Source organism: Ascaphus truei, chromosome 5 (assembly GCF_040206685.1).
Source record: "Ascaphus truei isolate aAscTru1 chromosome 5, aAscTru1.hap1, whole genome shotgun sequence".
Lineage (NCBI taxonomy): Eukaryota > Metazoa > Chordata > Amphibia > Anura > Ascaphidae > Ascaphus > Ascaphus truei.
The window spans coordinates 55,294,742-55,309,147 of NC_134487.1; the positions used below are offsets into that span (position 1 = coordinate 55,294,742).

Genomic DNA, 14,406 nt, shown 5'->3' on the forward strand with positions numbered 1-14,406 from the left:
GGCAGTGAGAAGCAGTCTCTCTCTGTATCTCACTGAGCAGCTGTGAAGGTAAGTGAGGCAGTGAGAAGCAGTCTCTCTCTGTATCTCACTGAGCAGCTGTGAAGGTAAGTGAGGCAGTGAGAAGCAGTCTCTGGTCTGTCCTGCCCGTTGATGATGTTGATGCCTGAATATGGATATCTACATCATGAGGGGATACCACAGGACTATATTTGGGCAACTACGTCATCAAGGGACTGTACAGGACATTTAAATAATTTCAGTGATTACCTCAATGGTAGAAGGAAATTTGCTAGCACAATACTGTAGTTCGTGGAGTTACTGTAGACTGAAGAGTGGTAGACACAGTTACATTAAGGAATCCTTTTTCACTCTAAAAGTAGTGGTTGCATGGAACAAGCAGCGGTAAACAGTATATAAATATTCTAAAGTTAATTTGTGAAAAAAGAGTAACAGAACACACGTCTTCTAAGGTTTTAACATACAAGTAGGTAAAAGTTTGGCAGATTTGTTGGGCCACATAGTCTTTATATGCTGCACATTTTTATGCCTATGAAATGTCTCTGACTGTAAACAGATAAGCCAGCCTTGATTATATGTGTTCTAATATCCCACCATACTCCTCCCAACCAAGATACAACCTTTAACTAAACAGGGTGACATCAGATCAAGAACGAAAAGAATACCTAATAACGCAACTATATTTCAAATGGAAAATAGAGAAGATAATAGGAATAAGGTCAAGTCAAATGTAAAGATGTTTAAGATTTTCAACTTGATATGAACTATTCAAAAAATGTTTGATATAGACAATCATACATTGTTAGGAGTTGTTAGTGGTAAGTTTTCACTGCACCTTTTCACTTTTAAGCAAAATGAAGCAATTAAAGTAAGTTAAATAGCCAGTTCAGTATACAGGACTTCATCCAGACTGTTGGATAAATAGGAAATCAAATCAAATTGCAGGTTTTCTGGTTTACCAGAAACAACACTTATTTATCACAGCCCTAATAGCAATACATCATGAAGCCTTCATTGCTTAGCGGCCTACAAAACAGACAAATAGTTGGTACAGTATACATCACTGGCAGAGAAAGAGGTAAAAGATAACAGGTTAAGTTTGTATTAAATATAATTATAGATATCCTGTACTTGCCGTTTTTAAAGGGGCAAAGACGGACCCTCCTTGAATCTGGAATTGCTGACCAGCCCTACAACAAAAACCCCAAAAAATGAATTAATATTATGTTTTCTAATGTATCATAATGCATATAAATCAACATTTATTGCAATATTTATTTCACAACAGGTCATCATTCTTAAACAGAATTTCTGATAACTCAGTGATTACAGTGACTGTACTTGTACAGATTTGAAGAATCTAATGAGTTCAGCGTAGACATTAAAATTATTCCCAATGAGTAATAGCATTCCTTATGCTCATAACGGCTTTGTTAACCAGCACAAATCATAGTAATTTTGACATTGCTTCAGAATTCTGCAAGTGATATTTTGCCACAGTTATGCTTTCTGCCCCAAATTTGAATAGCTAAGAAATATATCTTAAGTTATGAAAATAATGTTAAACATTATAGAGATGGAATATAAAGGTAAGCGCAAAACCATACCCATGAAGAAAAAGACTATTTAGAGTAGGACTCTTAAAATAAATAAATAAATATATACACACATACATACATACATACATACACAACAAGATATACTAAACTAGTGTCAAGTCATTAAAAAAAAGCACACAAAAATGAAAATGTAAAAAAAAAAAAATCAAAAAAATGATGTTTTTTAAATGCAAAAAAATACAACAAATATGAACAATAGGTGCCTGAGAATCTCCTAGTGTGGAGTGTGGAGTAGGGAGGCCTAGCACATTCATAGAATGTGATTGCTTTTAACATACTGATCATATACCAAATCGCCTTTTCAATGTATACCCTTATTACAAATCAAATGTGGAAATATATATGTATTATACTTTTTGGTCTATTTTTAAGAGTTCTACTCAAAACACTTTTTTGTATATATTATATGGTTATGGCATCGAACGTGTCAGTATACTCCAGACTTTTTTTTGTATTTTTACTATACAGATCTAGTCAACATTATGGTACCCGGTGGCGCTCTCCAGCGGGTGAAATAGAGTGACAGCCCTGCCCCTCCTCACATGTGGCTCTTTCAAAATAATGGCCACTTCTCCCAATGGTACCCTGTTTATGTACAAAGTAGCTGAAGCGCTCAAATGCAGGTGTACTGAACAAAAATAAGCCAAACCACTAAACCAGGGTACTAATAAATAACATAGTACTTAATGTGTAATAGTATGGGTACTATCCTCCTAAAGACAGGTGGTAGATGGTACAAGCCCACTCACCCTCAGTCTCATCGGCAGGTTCCCCTGAAAATAAGCAGTACTCACATCCTGGTGGTAGGTAGGCAGGCTGTGTAGCTACAAATATGCAATACAGGAAAAAGGAGACCAAAAGCGCACCAGCACAAACGGAGCAGGAAGGACCCAAAACAGAAAATAATTAAAAGGGCACTTTAATGTGACAAAAGACCCATCCAACGCGTTTCGAACGTCACAGCATTCTTTTTCAAGGATAAAACACAATGTAATAACATCCATTATATACCCTCTTACCTGTGGGCCGTTTCGCGCCAAAAAACGGAACCTGGTGACGTCATGACGCTACGCGCGTCATCGCGCATGCGCAGAGCGACTCAGTGCCGATCTAAGGGCAAAAGGAAGTCCCACAGGCAGTGTGGCCATCTTGGATAAGGGCAAGTCATAGGAAATCACTGCCCCACTAATACAATACATCCCTACAACACATACATACAGTGCTACTCACTGGGCATGCGCATTACGACGAGATAAACATCAACAAAGCTAAAATACAAATGCTAAAGAATACAAAAAATAGAAAAGGGAAAAGGCATTCTATAATAAGAAAAATTGAAAAAAACATATTCATTAACAACTTATACTGACACATAAGGGAAGAATATAGAAAACATATAAACATAGTTTGAAAAATAATATAAAACAACCGAATAACTTAAAAAATATATATGTAAAACATAAATACTGCATAACACAGATTGTAAATCTAAATCCTAGGAACCAGGGAAATACAACAAATATCATATATAAAGCACATTGTATAGGGTATTATCAACACAATACATGAAAGAACCAAGTTTATAATAAACTTATAAAACTTTATAAGATTCAAAGGGCTAATTTGATCAATCCTTATTCGCTGAACGTGATTGACCTAAAGTACAATCGATTGTTTACAAATTGTCAAACATTACAAGAAATGGGTTAACTGCCAGTCAATATTCAGACCCATAGGGAAGCGTGTTTGGAGAGTAAAAATCCAAAGCAAAACTTGTGCCCATAGCAGTGCCAATTAATTGCAAATAAAACTTATTATTAAATGTGAAGAAATTGTGCGTGAGTAAAAAATGAATAGCGTCCAAAATAAAAGCCGACTGAAAAATTGAAATTTCTGGTATCTCAATAAATTGGCGGACAGCTGCCATCCCATGATCCCATGATCTTCTGGCTCAGGGATTTTCCCTTTCACGTATAGATCATGACAATTTGAATCAAAGTGAACGTTTAGCTTTAAAATCTTTGAAAAATAATCATGCTTTGGTCATTAAGAGTGCGGATAAGGGGGGTGCGGTGGTGGTGCAGAGTATAGAGACGGTTACATCAGGGAGGCTTTACGCCAACTGGATGATGGCCGGTCCTATCGTGTACTACCCGCCGATCCCACTCCTCACTTCTTGGATGTCCTTACAGAACTGGTTGACTCAGGTGTTATTATGGAAGTTTTATCCAAGGAAGAGGTTAAATACATTATACCATCACATCCCATTATTCCTATCTTCCACCATCTCCCAAAGATCCACCAGACATTGGTCGACCCTCCAGGTCGTCCAATTGTCTCTAGCATTGGATCTTTGGGAGATGGTCTGTCAAGATATGTGAATGGTTTTCTTCAGCCATTTGTTAGGAAGTTGCCCTCATTTATACAGGACTCTGGTGATCTTCTTGATCAGATCAAAAATGTTAATTGGGGCAATCATTACTTGTGGGTATCACTTGATGTTACCTCTCTGTATTCAGTTATACAACATGATCATGGGATGGCAGCTGTCCGCCAATTTATTGAGATACCAGAAATTTCAATTTTTCAGTCGGCTTTTATTTTGGACGCTATTCATTTTTTACTCACGCACAATTTCTTCACATTTAATAATAAGTTTTATTTGCAATTAATTGGCACTGCTATGGGCACAAGTTTTGCTCCTTCTTTTGCAAACTTATTTATGGGGTGGTGGGAAGCACTCTTTATATATTCAAGCACTAATTCTTTTCGTCACAATATTGTTTTTTATAAAAGGTTTGTGGATGATTTAATTATTATTTGGAAAGGGGATGTCACTACACTTCACGCTTCACGCTTTTGTATCTTATCTTAATGACAATATTTACAACTTAAAATTTACACTAAATTTTCATTTTCATCACATTGAATTTCTGGATCTACAATTTATCCAAACGGATGTATATAGGAAGTTAAACGCCAGAAATACATTTCTTAGGGCGGACAGCTGCCATCCATCTCATATCATAAAAGCCATACCCAAGGGACAGTTCCTCAGACTGAGAAGGAACTGTTCCACATTCAGTGGTTTCCTTTCTCAGTCTGAGGAACTCACTAAGAGGTTTTTGGAAAGGGGATACACTAAATCCCATATAGCAATTGCTTTCAATAATGCAGTACAAACAGAGAGAGCATCATTGTTGCCCGCAAATTCAATTGGGGATTCTCGCCTTGTCAATACTAATGAGACAATTGTCAATAAACAGGGTACATATGGATTGGTAAAGTCAAAAAATAAATGTCCTCTTTTTGTTTCACAGTTTAATAAACAAAGTGGAAAGATTAACTCCATAATCTCAAAACATTGGAATGTCCTATCCATGGACCCTGTCCTTAAAAAATATGTTGAACCTGGTCCTACTTTTGTATACCGTAGAGCGAGAACAATTGGATCTTATGTCGCACCAAGTGAACTTAATACTTCTGGGTCTACAAGACCTTTTATCACCAGGGGTTCCTTTAAATGTGGCTCTTGTAGTGTATGTAAACACATGAAGCCGGCAAAAAGTTTTCTACAGTATGCCTTGCCACGGCCACATGATGTGAATAAATTAAAGAATAAGGAATATAAGATCAACAGTTTTATAAATTGTAAAAGTCAATTTGTTGTTTATCTCATAACATGTGGTTGTGGCAAGAGGTATGTGGGGAGAACGACTAGTGCCCTTAAGGTCAGGATGTTAGAGCACTTGAGGCTCATAAGATTGAAAGACACCAATCATCCTGTTTCCAAACATTTCACGGAATGTGGTCAGGGAGGAACAAGCAATTTTTCCTTCCTGGGAATTGAATCAGTTAATTGTAAATCTAGAGGAGGTGATCATGTCAACCTTCTGAACCGTAGGGAGGCGTATTGGATTTTTACTCTCCAAACACGCTTCCCTATGGGTCTGAATATTGACTGGCAGTTAACCCATTTCTTGTAATGTTTGACAATTTGTAAACAATCGATTGTACTTTAGGTCAATCACGTTCAGCGAATAAGGATTGATCAAATTAGCCCTTTGAATCTTATAAAGTTTTATAAGTTTATTATAAACTTGGTTCTTTGATGTATTGTGTTGATAATACCCTATACAATGTGCTTTATATATGATATTTGTTGTATTTCCCTGGTTCCTAGGATTTAGATTTACAATCTGTGTTATGCAGTATTTATGTTTTACATATATATTTTTTAAGTTATTTGGTTGTTTTATATTATTTTTCAAACTATGTTTATATGTTTTCTATATTCTTCCCTTATGTGCCAGTATAAGTTGTTAATGAATATGTTTTTTTCAATTTTTCTTATTATAGAATGCCTTTTCCCTTTTCTATTTTTTGTATTCTTTAGCATTTGTATTTTAGCTTTGTTGATGTTTATCTCGTCGTAATGCGCATGCCCAGTGAGTAGCACTGTATGTATGTGTTGTAGGGATGTATTGTATTAGTGGGGCAGTGATTTCCTATGACTTGCCCTTATCCAAGATGACCACACTGCCTGTGGGACTTCCTTTTGCCCTTAGATCGGCACTGAGTCGCTCTGCGCATGCGCAATGACGCGCGTAGCGTCATGACGTCATCAGGTTCCGTTTTTTGGGCGCGAAACGGCCCACAGGTAAGAGGGTATATAATGGATGTTATTACATTGTGTTTTATCCTTGAAAAAGAATGCTGTAATGTTCGAAACGCGTTGGATGGGTCTTTTCTCACATTAAAGTGCCCTTTTAATTATTTTCTGTTTTGGGTCCTTCCTGCTCCGTTTGTGCTGGTGCGCTTTTGGTCTCCTTTTACCCTGTTTATGTCCCTGTTTATGTCCCTCTGCCAGCGGTTGAAATAATATTGGTTACATCTGAATGCTCATAGATGTATAGCTCCCATAAACCTGTTTTTTCAAGACAGTGCCGCACCATACTTTCTTGTCTATTTGTAAATTACACATACAGTATACGTATTTGTGGACATTGTAAGACTACACCTTTCTATGCATGAAACAGAACAGTTAAAGAAAGGTAGGAACCACAATGTAAAAACAGGAAGTGATTATGATCACAAAATAGGACTAGATTGTTTTTGTGAAAGTCAAACAGACAGAGAAAGATCTACAGAGGAAGATGTGCATAACCTACATTTGATAAGCTCAAACCAGGATTTTACCATTTTGTTTTTGCTATGTATGTGTGTGTCAAAAAGCTCTCAAATTAATGTAAATACTATGAATGTGTGACAAAAGGGATGGTGCAATAATTCATTTCCACACCCTTCTCACAAATTAATTCGTATACTCATTAAAGTGACCCCTTTATTTAGTGCTTATGCTCAAATCATGATATTTCTGCCTTTTTAAAGTTCCAGCACTTCTTAGCAACACATACTGTATGTACTGTAACTACGAAACTATATTGGGGTTATACTGAAGTGAAAGCATTAACTAACATCTACATTACTAATACTGTATGTATTTAATAGCTTTTCAAATGTATACCAAAAAGACTAACTGTATGAGGCACAATGACAAATTCCACAGGTTGCTATATTTAAGATTTTAAAATACGGGACGCCGGAATCCACTATGAAAGTGTGACGTCACAATGAGTGATGAATGATTTGCAAATACTTCAAGCTGAATTATATCTGTCGGTTGACTGCTATATTCTTTAGTTTTTATCATCTCTGCGCTTGGCCGGGCGGGGAAAGACATGCGCTGGACTTACAAGTAGCGGTGGGAGAAAAAGTAACGCCTATAGGGGTGGGTGTCAGGGTATTATGAGATGACCAGGCAGTGTCCTAAGTTTATTATTTATTTTTTATTTTTTTAACTTTCATTTTATTGGGTGAAACAATACAGACATGTTAACACAGTCCATTGGCTTACAATGAATCACCTTATTTCTGTTTTCCTCCTCCAATCAACATATATTACGTGACATAACATACAGGACGAACACAGGAACCGGGGGTAGGAAGAGGGGGGGTGGAGGGGTAGGGGGTGGGGGGCGACTCGGGCGTTAGTTGTTCTACTTCTGCTTGATCGTCCGTGGTTGGATCAGGAACCCCAGCTGTAGGAGTGACTCTTGCCTATCTCACCTGCTCTAGGTTGAGTTATGATTCAGTTAAATCTGCACTTTTAAGTCAGTTATCCTAAAGTCTAACGTCTAGGATCCATTTCGTTATCGGAGAGCGCCTTTTCTTGATATCATTGCAGTATGTTGGTATCATCTATCCCCGGGATGTCTGTCTGTGTCAACCAAGGTGACCAAACTTTTAGGAAATTTGTGCCGGTGTCATTGACCAGACTTGTCAACTGTTCCATCCGGCATACGAACCAAATTCTGTTTCTGATTTTGGGTATAATTGGAATCTCCGGTTGCTTCCACAGTGCTGCAATCTCGCATCTGGTGGCCGTGGCAAAGTGTGCGATTAGTTTGTGCGTTGCGTTCGGGAACCCCTGAACCCGCCGACCCAACAAGAACAGCCACGGATCCAGGGGGACCTCGATCCCAATTAGCCGCTGCAGCCATTCCTGCACCTCTCCCCAAATCGGGGCCACCTTAGTGCATGACCACAGCATGTGGTGCAGGTCTGCTCTTTCTCCACACTGCTTGGGGCAGAGCGGAGAATAGCCTTTGACAAATTTAGAGAGTTTTGTTGGGGTATAGTACCAACGCATCAGGACTTTATAGGCTTCTCCTTTAGCGTGGTACAGATAGAGCTCTTCGCTGCTGCCTGTAGGATCCTGTCCCATTCGTCGTCCTCTAAGGTATCTCCTAAGTCTGTCTCCCACTGCCTCATGTAGTTAAGTCTGGGCGCGTCAGTCGTCTCCGGACAGACCACTTCCCTGTACATTCGAGAGGTTAGTCCCCTTGTGTCCGCTTGTCTGGCACACATCTGCTCAAAATTTGTTCTCCGCGGCCGAATAGGGGTCTTATTATAGAAAGCCTGGATCTGTAAATATCTAAACAATTCGGAATTCGGAATGTTTTTTTCCTCTTTTACATGAGCAAAGGATTTAATTACATCCCTGCCCTCCAGATCATATAATCGGAGATAGCCTGCCTGGATCCAATTTGCAAAATGAGCACTATCTAGGCCTGGAGCGAAATCTGGGTTACCCCAAATAGGGGTCATCGATGACTGCTGTGTTGTGAGAGAACATCTAAATTTAGTGGCCTCCCAAATTTTCAGGGAATTTCTCATGGCCTGCAGTGGTGTTTGCATCCGTATATGCCTATTCTTGGGTAGTCATATCAGGTTTTTCAAGTCCACCGGAGCGCAGCACTCCTTCTCCAGTGCCACCCATCTCCTAAGGGTCGGGTCTGTGTGCCACTGCAGAATCTGCGTTAACTGAGCTGCTTCGTAATAGGCAAGCAAGCACGGCACCCCCAGCCCTCCTCTCGAGGTCGGCCTCCTCAAGATATCTTTCTTAATTCTGGGGCTTTTTTTGTTCCAAATAAATTTTGTTATTGCTGACTGTAAAGAGAGGATCTCATCTCTTGGCAGGGGAATCGGGAGGGTCTGAAAAAGATACAGCACCCGTGGAAGAAGATTCATTTTAACGCTTTGAATCCTGCCTATCCACAAGATGCCATATTCTGCCCATCGCCGTAGGTCCTCCTTTAAAGTTTTAAACAACTGTGGGTAATTTGCCTTATATAAGGTTTTATAGTCTTTGGTGAGATTAACCCCTAAATATTTGCCATTTAAAATTAAAATTGAATCCAATTAGTTTTTCTGTTGTTTTGGGTAGATTTAGATTGAGAGCTTCTGATTTGGCATGGTTAATTTTGAAACCCGAAATTTGATTAAATCTTCCTCGAATTGAGAACACATTGGGTAGAGAGGTAAGAGGCTGGGATAATGTCAGGATCACATCATCCGCATACAGGGCCACTTTGTGTGACTGCTCTTTGAGTGTTAATAATATTGTAAGGTGACATCTATCGAAAAAGGTAACTATTAAACTAAAGTAGAAATCTATGTTTTTATTCAAGATTTCATGGCAGTAATTTAAGTTCAGGCATATCACGTCAAGGCACTAAAATAAGGGACAATTATGTGATCAAGATTGGCGTGAAGCAGATGTGGTGCCTATATTTAAAAGGGAGCTAGATCACAACCGGGAAATTACAGACCTGTAAGCCTGACTTCAATAGTAGGGAAACTACTTGAAGGTTTAATACGGGATAATATTCAGGAATATCTAATGGAAAACAAAATTATTAGTAATAGTCAGCATGGATTTATGAAGGATAGATCTTGCCAAACTAACCTTATTTGTTTATTTGAGGAGGTAAGTAGGAATTTAGACCAGGGTAATGCAGTTGATGTGGTCTACTTAGATTTTGCAAAGGCTTTTGATACGGTTTCACACAAGAGGTTGGTGTACAAAATAAAGAAAATTGGACTCAGTAATAATATATGCACCTGGATTGAAAACTGGTTAAAGGACAGACAACAGAGGGTTGTCATAAATGGAACTTTTTCAGGTTGGGCTAAAGTCGTGAGTGGAGTACCTCAGGGATAGGTACTGGGACCCCTTCTTTTTAACTTGTTTATTAATGGCCTTGAGGTTGGGATTGAGAGCAAAGTCTCCATCCCTGCTGATGATACTAAATTGTGTAAGGTAATAGAATCAGAGCAGGATGTAATTTCTCTTCAGAAGGACTTGGAGAGACTGGAAACGTGGGCAGGTAAATGGCAGATGAGGTTAAATACAGATAAATGTAAGGTTATGCATTTGGGATGCAAGAATAAAAAGGCGACTTACAAATTAAATGGAGATATATTGGGGGAATCCTTGATGGAGAAGGATTTAGGAGTGCTTGTAGACAGCAGGCTTAGCAATAGTGCCCAATGTCATGCAGTAGCTGCAAAGGCAAACAAGATCTTATCTTGCATCAAACGGGCAATGGATGGAAGGGAAGTAAACATAATTATGCCCCTTTACAAAGCATTAGTAAGACCACACCTTGAATATGGAGTACAATTTTGGGCGCCAATCCTAAGAAAAGACATTATGGAACTAGAGAGAGTGCAGAGAAGAGCCACCAAATTAATAAAGGGGATGGACATTCTAACTTATGAGGAGAGGCTAGCTAAATTAGATTTATTTACATTAGAAAAGAGGCGTCTAAGAGGGGATATGATAACTATATACAAATATATTCAGGGACAATACAAGGAGCTTTCAAAAGAACTATTCATCCCACGGGCAGTACAAAGGACTCGGGGCCATCCCTTAAGGTTGGAGGAAAGGAAATTTCACCAGCAACAAAGGAAAGGGTTCTTTACAGTAAGGGCAGTTAAAATGTGGAATTCATTACCCATGGAGACTGTGATGGCAGATACAATAGATTTGTTCAAAAAAAGGTTGGACATCTTTTTAGATGGGAATGGTATACAGGGATATACCAAATAAGTATATACACTGGCGACACACTTTATTCGAGCTCGGCTAGTCCCACGAATTCGGGTATACCCGGGTGTATTGAGGTTTGTGACTGTTTTCTGCCCGAGTGCATTGGGTTATTTTCCAGGCAGGGATTGAAGCATTTTATTCCCGCTGGCTGCAATACTGCACAGTATATATATATATACTGCATTACAATTCATGAATTTATGCCATCTGGTAGACACGCGAAGCATTGCAGCCTATTAAATCCTAATCATTATCATTTAACAGATCAGCCGCCCGTCAGCCAGGCATGAACCCAGGCTGGGAAGGCAAACGCAACGGGGCTTGTCAGAGGTGAGGAGCGGCGCATTCCAGGTATCTGCCAGGTACATACTGGGTATTTGCTCGAATAAAGTGTGTCGGTGCAGTATGGGAAGAATGTTGATCCAGGGATTAATCCGATTCCCAATTCTTGGAGTCAGGAAGGAATTTATTTTTCCCCTTAATGGGGTTTTTTGTTTGTCTTCCTCTGGATCAATAAGTAAGTATAGATATAGGATAAAGTATCTGTTGTCTAAATTTAGCATAGGTTGAACTTGATGGACCTACTGTACGTCTTTTTTCAATCTCATCTACTATGTAACTATGTAACTATGTGTCCCTTTCTGGGACAACGGGGACAAGTCAATGAAATAAGGGAGAACCCCGTTTATACGGGATGTCTGGCAACCCTACAAAGAGCAAATATATGGCATTATTTTTATGAAGCACAAATTAGAGAAGCATAATAAAAAAAGTAAGAATGCTGGAGTGATTTAGAGTGGTTATTTTGCATTTCTTATAAAATGAAAAATTCAATAGATTTACTGTATTAAAGCATTGGTATATGTTTCATGTAATAATGCTGAACCACATTCTAGACAAGTTGGAACAAAAATCATACAGTAACTTATCAGGGGGTGTAAAAATTCTGCACAGATGAAGCGCTAATTGTCTTAAAACATTGTTACCGTAGACACCAAGCACTACCGTATATAAAGCAAGTGAACAAATGAACAACCTAGGCAATTTACAAATGTATGTATACACTGTCTGTATTAAACATTTTCAGTATTGTGGCTAATAATGAAAAAAGAAAATGGTGTAATGGCAATGGTTTGACAAAACATATTTCCCACTTCAGTTGTTGAGGATGCATTTATAGCTTTATAGTGTCTGCTGTTAATGTCGCACATTTTTCTGAAGCTAATAAATTAATCAGACGTGACCCATAAATACAAGAACATTTCTGTCATTTTACTGTGTAGCTAGAATTTAAATAGGCCTTCTGATGTAGCAGCAAATCTTAAAAACTGGCTATTGTGGTTTATGACAAATAATATAAATTACCCTAGAATTATATTGAAAACGTAATAAATTCATTCAGAACCCCTTCACAAATTCATTCAGAACCCCTTCAGCCTACATCCTTGTCACCCCGAAGGTGACGTCTGAAAGGGTTCCCCCAGAACTCCTGACCTCTGCACAGAACCAGTATGTCAAGGGTTAACATCTGCCATTTCTTGCTGCAATGTGTTTCGTCAGCCCCACCCCCTGCAGTGTTTATAACCCTGAATAAAGGAATTTCAAAGCCCAGCTGAATTCATCCAGGACCTCCTCAGTCTACACCTGTATCACCCCAGAGGCGGCTAGCTAAAGGGTGACAGACGTTTGCTGCTCGTTTACTGGGTTGGGTAAAGACTTCTAACACAACACATTGCAGGTCTGCCCTACCTCTTCTAACACAATAGTAACCATGTCTGTAACTGTTACATGAGCCCATAATCCTACATTATCTCTAAGTGTCCATGAAATGTCTGCAAATGGAATGTATTACCGCCACTGTTCATTAAATGCAACCATATATTATCATCTCACATCACCAGGACATACTTCAAAATGAGAGGTAACTCTGCGTATTATTTCCTGTAAAACATTTTATAAATAAATATATAAATAAATAAAAGCTGGGCACAAAAACAGCTACACGTGTGGGATGTAAAGAAGTGAAATACAGAAAATAAGGTTTATCTTCATGTAGGCAAACTATCTGATAATCGGTAGACTATGGAGCCTCTTTATTCATATAATATTTCTGTGTCCAATTAGTACTAAAAAAATAGTACAACCCTTTAAAAAAAAAGTGTGTCATATGTATGAAGACTTTATATACACTATATAGCGCTTACACTAATTTGTTACTTGAAAAGAACAAAAAATGATGTTGAATACCTGATTGATGTAATTTAAATTAAAACAGAATTATGTGTATTTTATATTAATAATTAGTGTTAGTAAATATAAATTATTAGTGTAATATTATTTATAAAAATCATACTGTGAGAATAATAAATCTTGCTAATCTTTATAACAAAACATCCCTGCTCCATCAAATACATTTTGGGCAACTTCATTCTGCGCTAAACACTATTAACAGTCTTTTTTTTAGGGTTATGGTAAGTTTAGCTTGGCGGATGATTTTGATGCACGTTTTCCTTTTATTTGGTGCACAGAAACATTATTTTTTTCGTACATACCACGCCGAGTGCAGTCCATTTTTGTGCATCCCAAAAATGAAAAGAGTAATTAAGACAATAATAGCACAGAAATGTCAGGTTAGTACATAGACGCACACAAGCACAATTTAAAATGAGCTTTCCCTGCACCAATTTGATGCCAAAAAAAGCCATTTGTGACGCTTAGTACATAGATCCCTATGTGATGAAAGATCGGTATTCTTTTGTCCAAACTTTTGCCCATATCTCTTTCTTAGTCAATAATTAAAAGTACTTAAGCAGAGTATTTTGGCCGACATCATGCACCTGAGCTGGATAAGAGTTTTAAATACCAGGTTAAGCTTGCAATCTAGACAAATGTTTATACAAGTGACTGTTTTCCCCGAGATTTATATTTTAGAACAGAGATCCTTCACAGTGAAACGTTACTCAGTGCACCTAAAACTTTTCTGCCTTTTCAGGCCAAGTAACTGATTTAGAAATATTCCATGAGTAAAAAAAAAAATCTGTGTTTAACTCAAGGAATCTTTGTAAATCAGTATTACTTGGCCTGAGGAAGAGAGAGAACTCTCGAAAGCGTGACTTACAATATCTATTGTTAGTCCAAATAAAAAAGGTATCACTAATACCGAAGTACTCATTTACTCTGCACTATCGCAACTGGACTAACAAGGCTATTTGTACTTAATTCATGATGGAAGCTGCCTTATCACTGACTTTTCACGGTCCGAAGGTTCAACAAAGTATCCGGCCGCTCCGCCTTCTCTTACTGTGCACC

General features: G+C 38.2%; 1 protein-coding gene across 4 annotated transcripts in view; it reads right to left on the bottom strand.

Annotated features, from left to right (window-relative positions):
* Positions 1 to 14,406, bottom strand: part of IL17REL (interleukin 17 receptor E like) — a 141,918-nt gene that overhangs the window by 78,475 nt on the left and 49,037 nt on the right. For all 4 annotated transcript variants that reach the window (XM_075599826.1, XM_075599827.1, XM_075599824.1 and 1 more), the window contains exon 9: positions 1,154 to 1,208. In XM_075599826.1, coding sequence (XP_075455941.1) covers positions 1,154 to 1,208 — 55 coding nt within the window. The remainder of the gene's footprint in view (positions 1 to 1,153; positions 1,209 to 14,406) is intronic.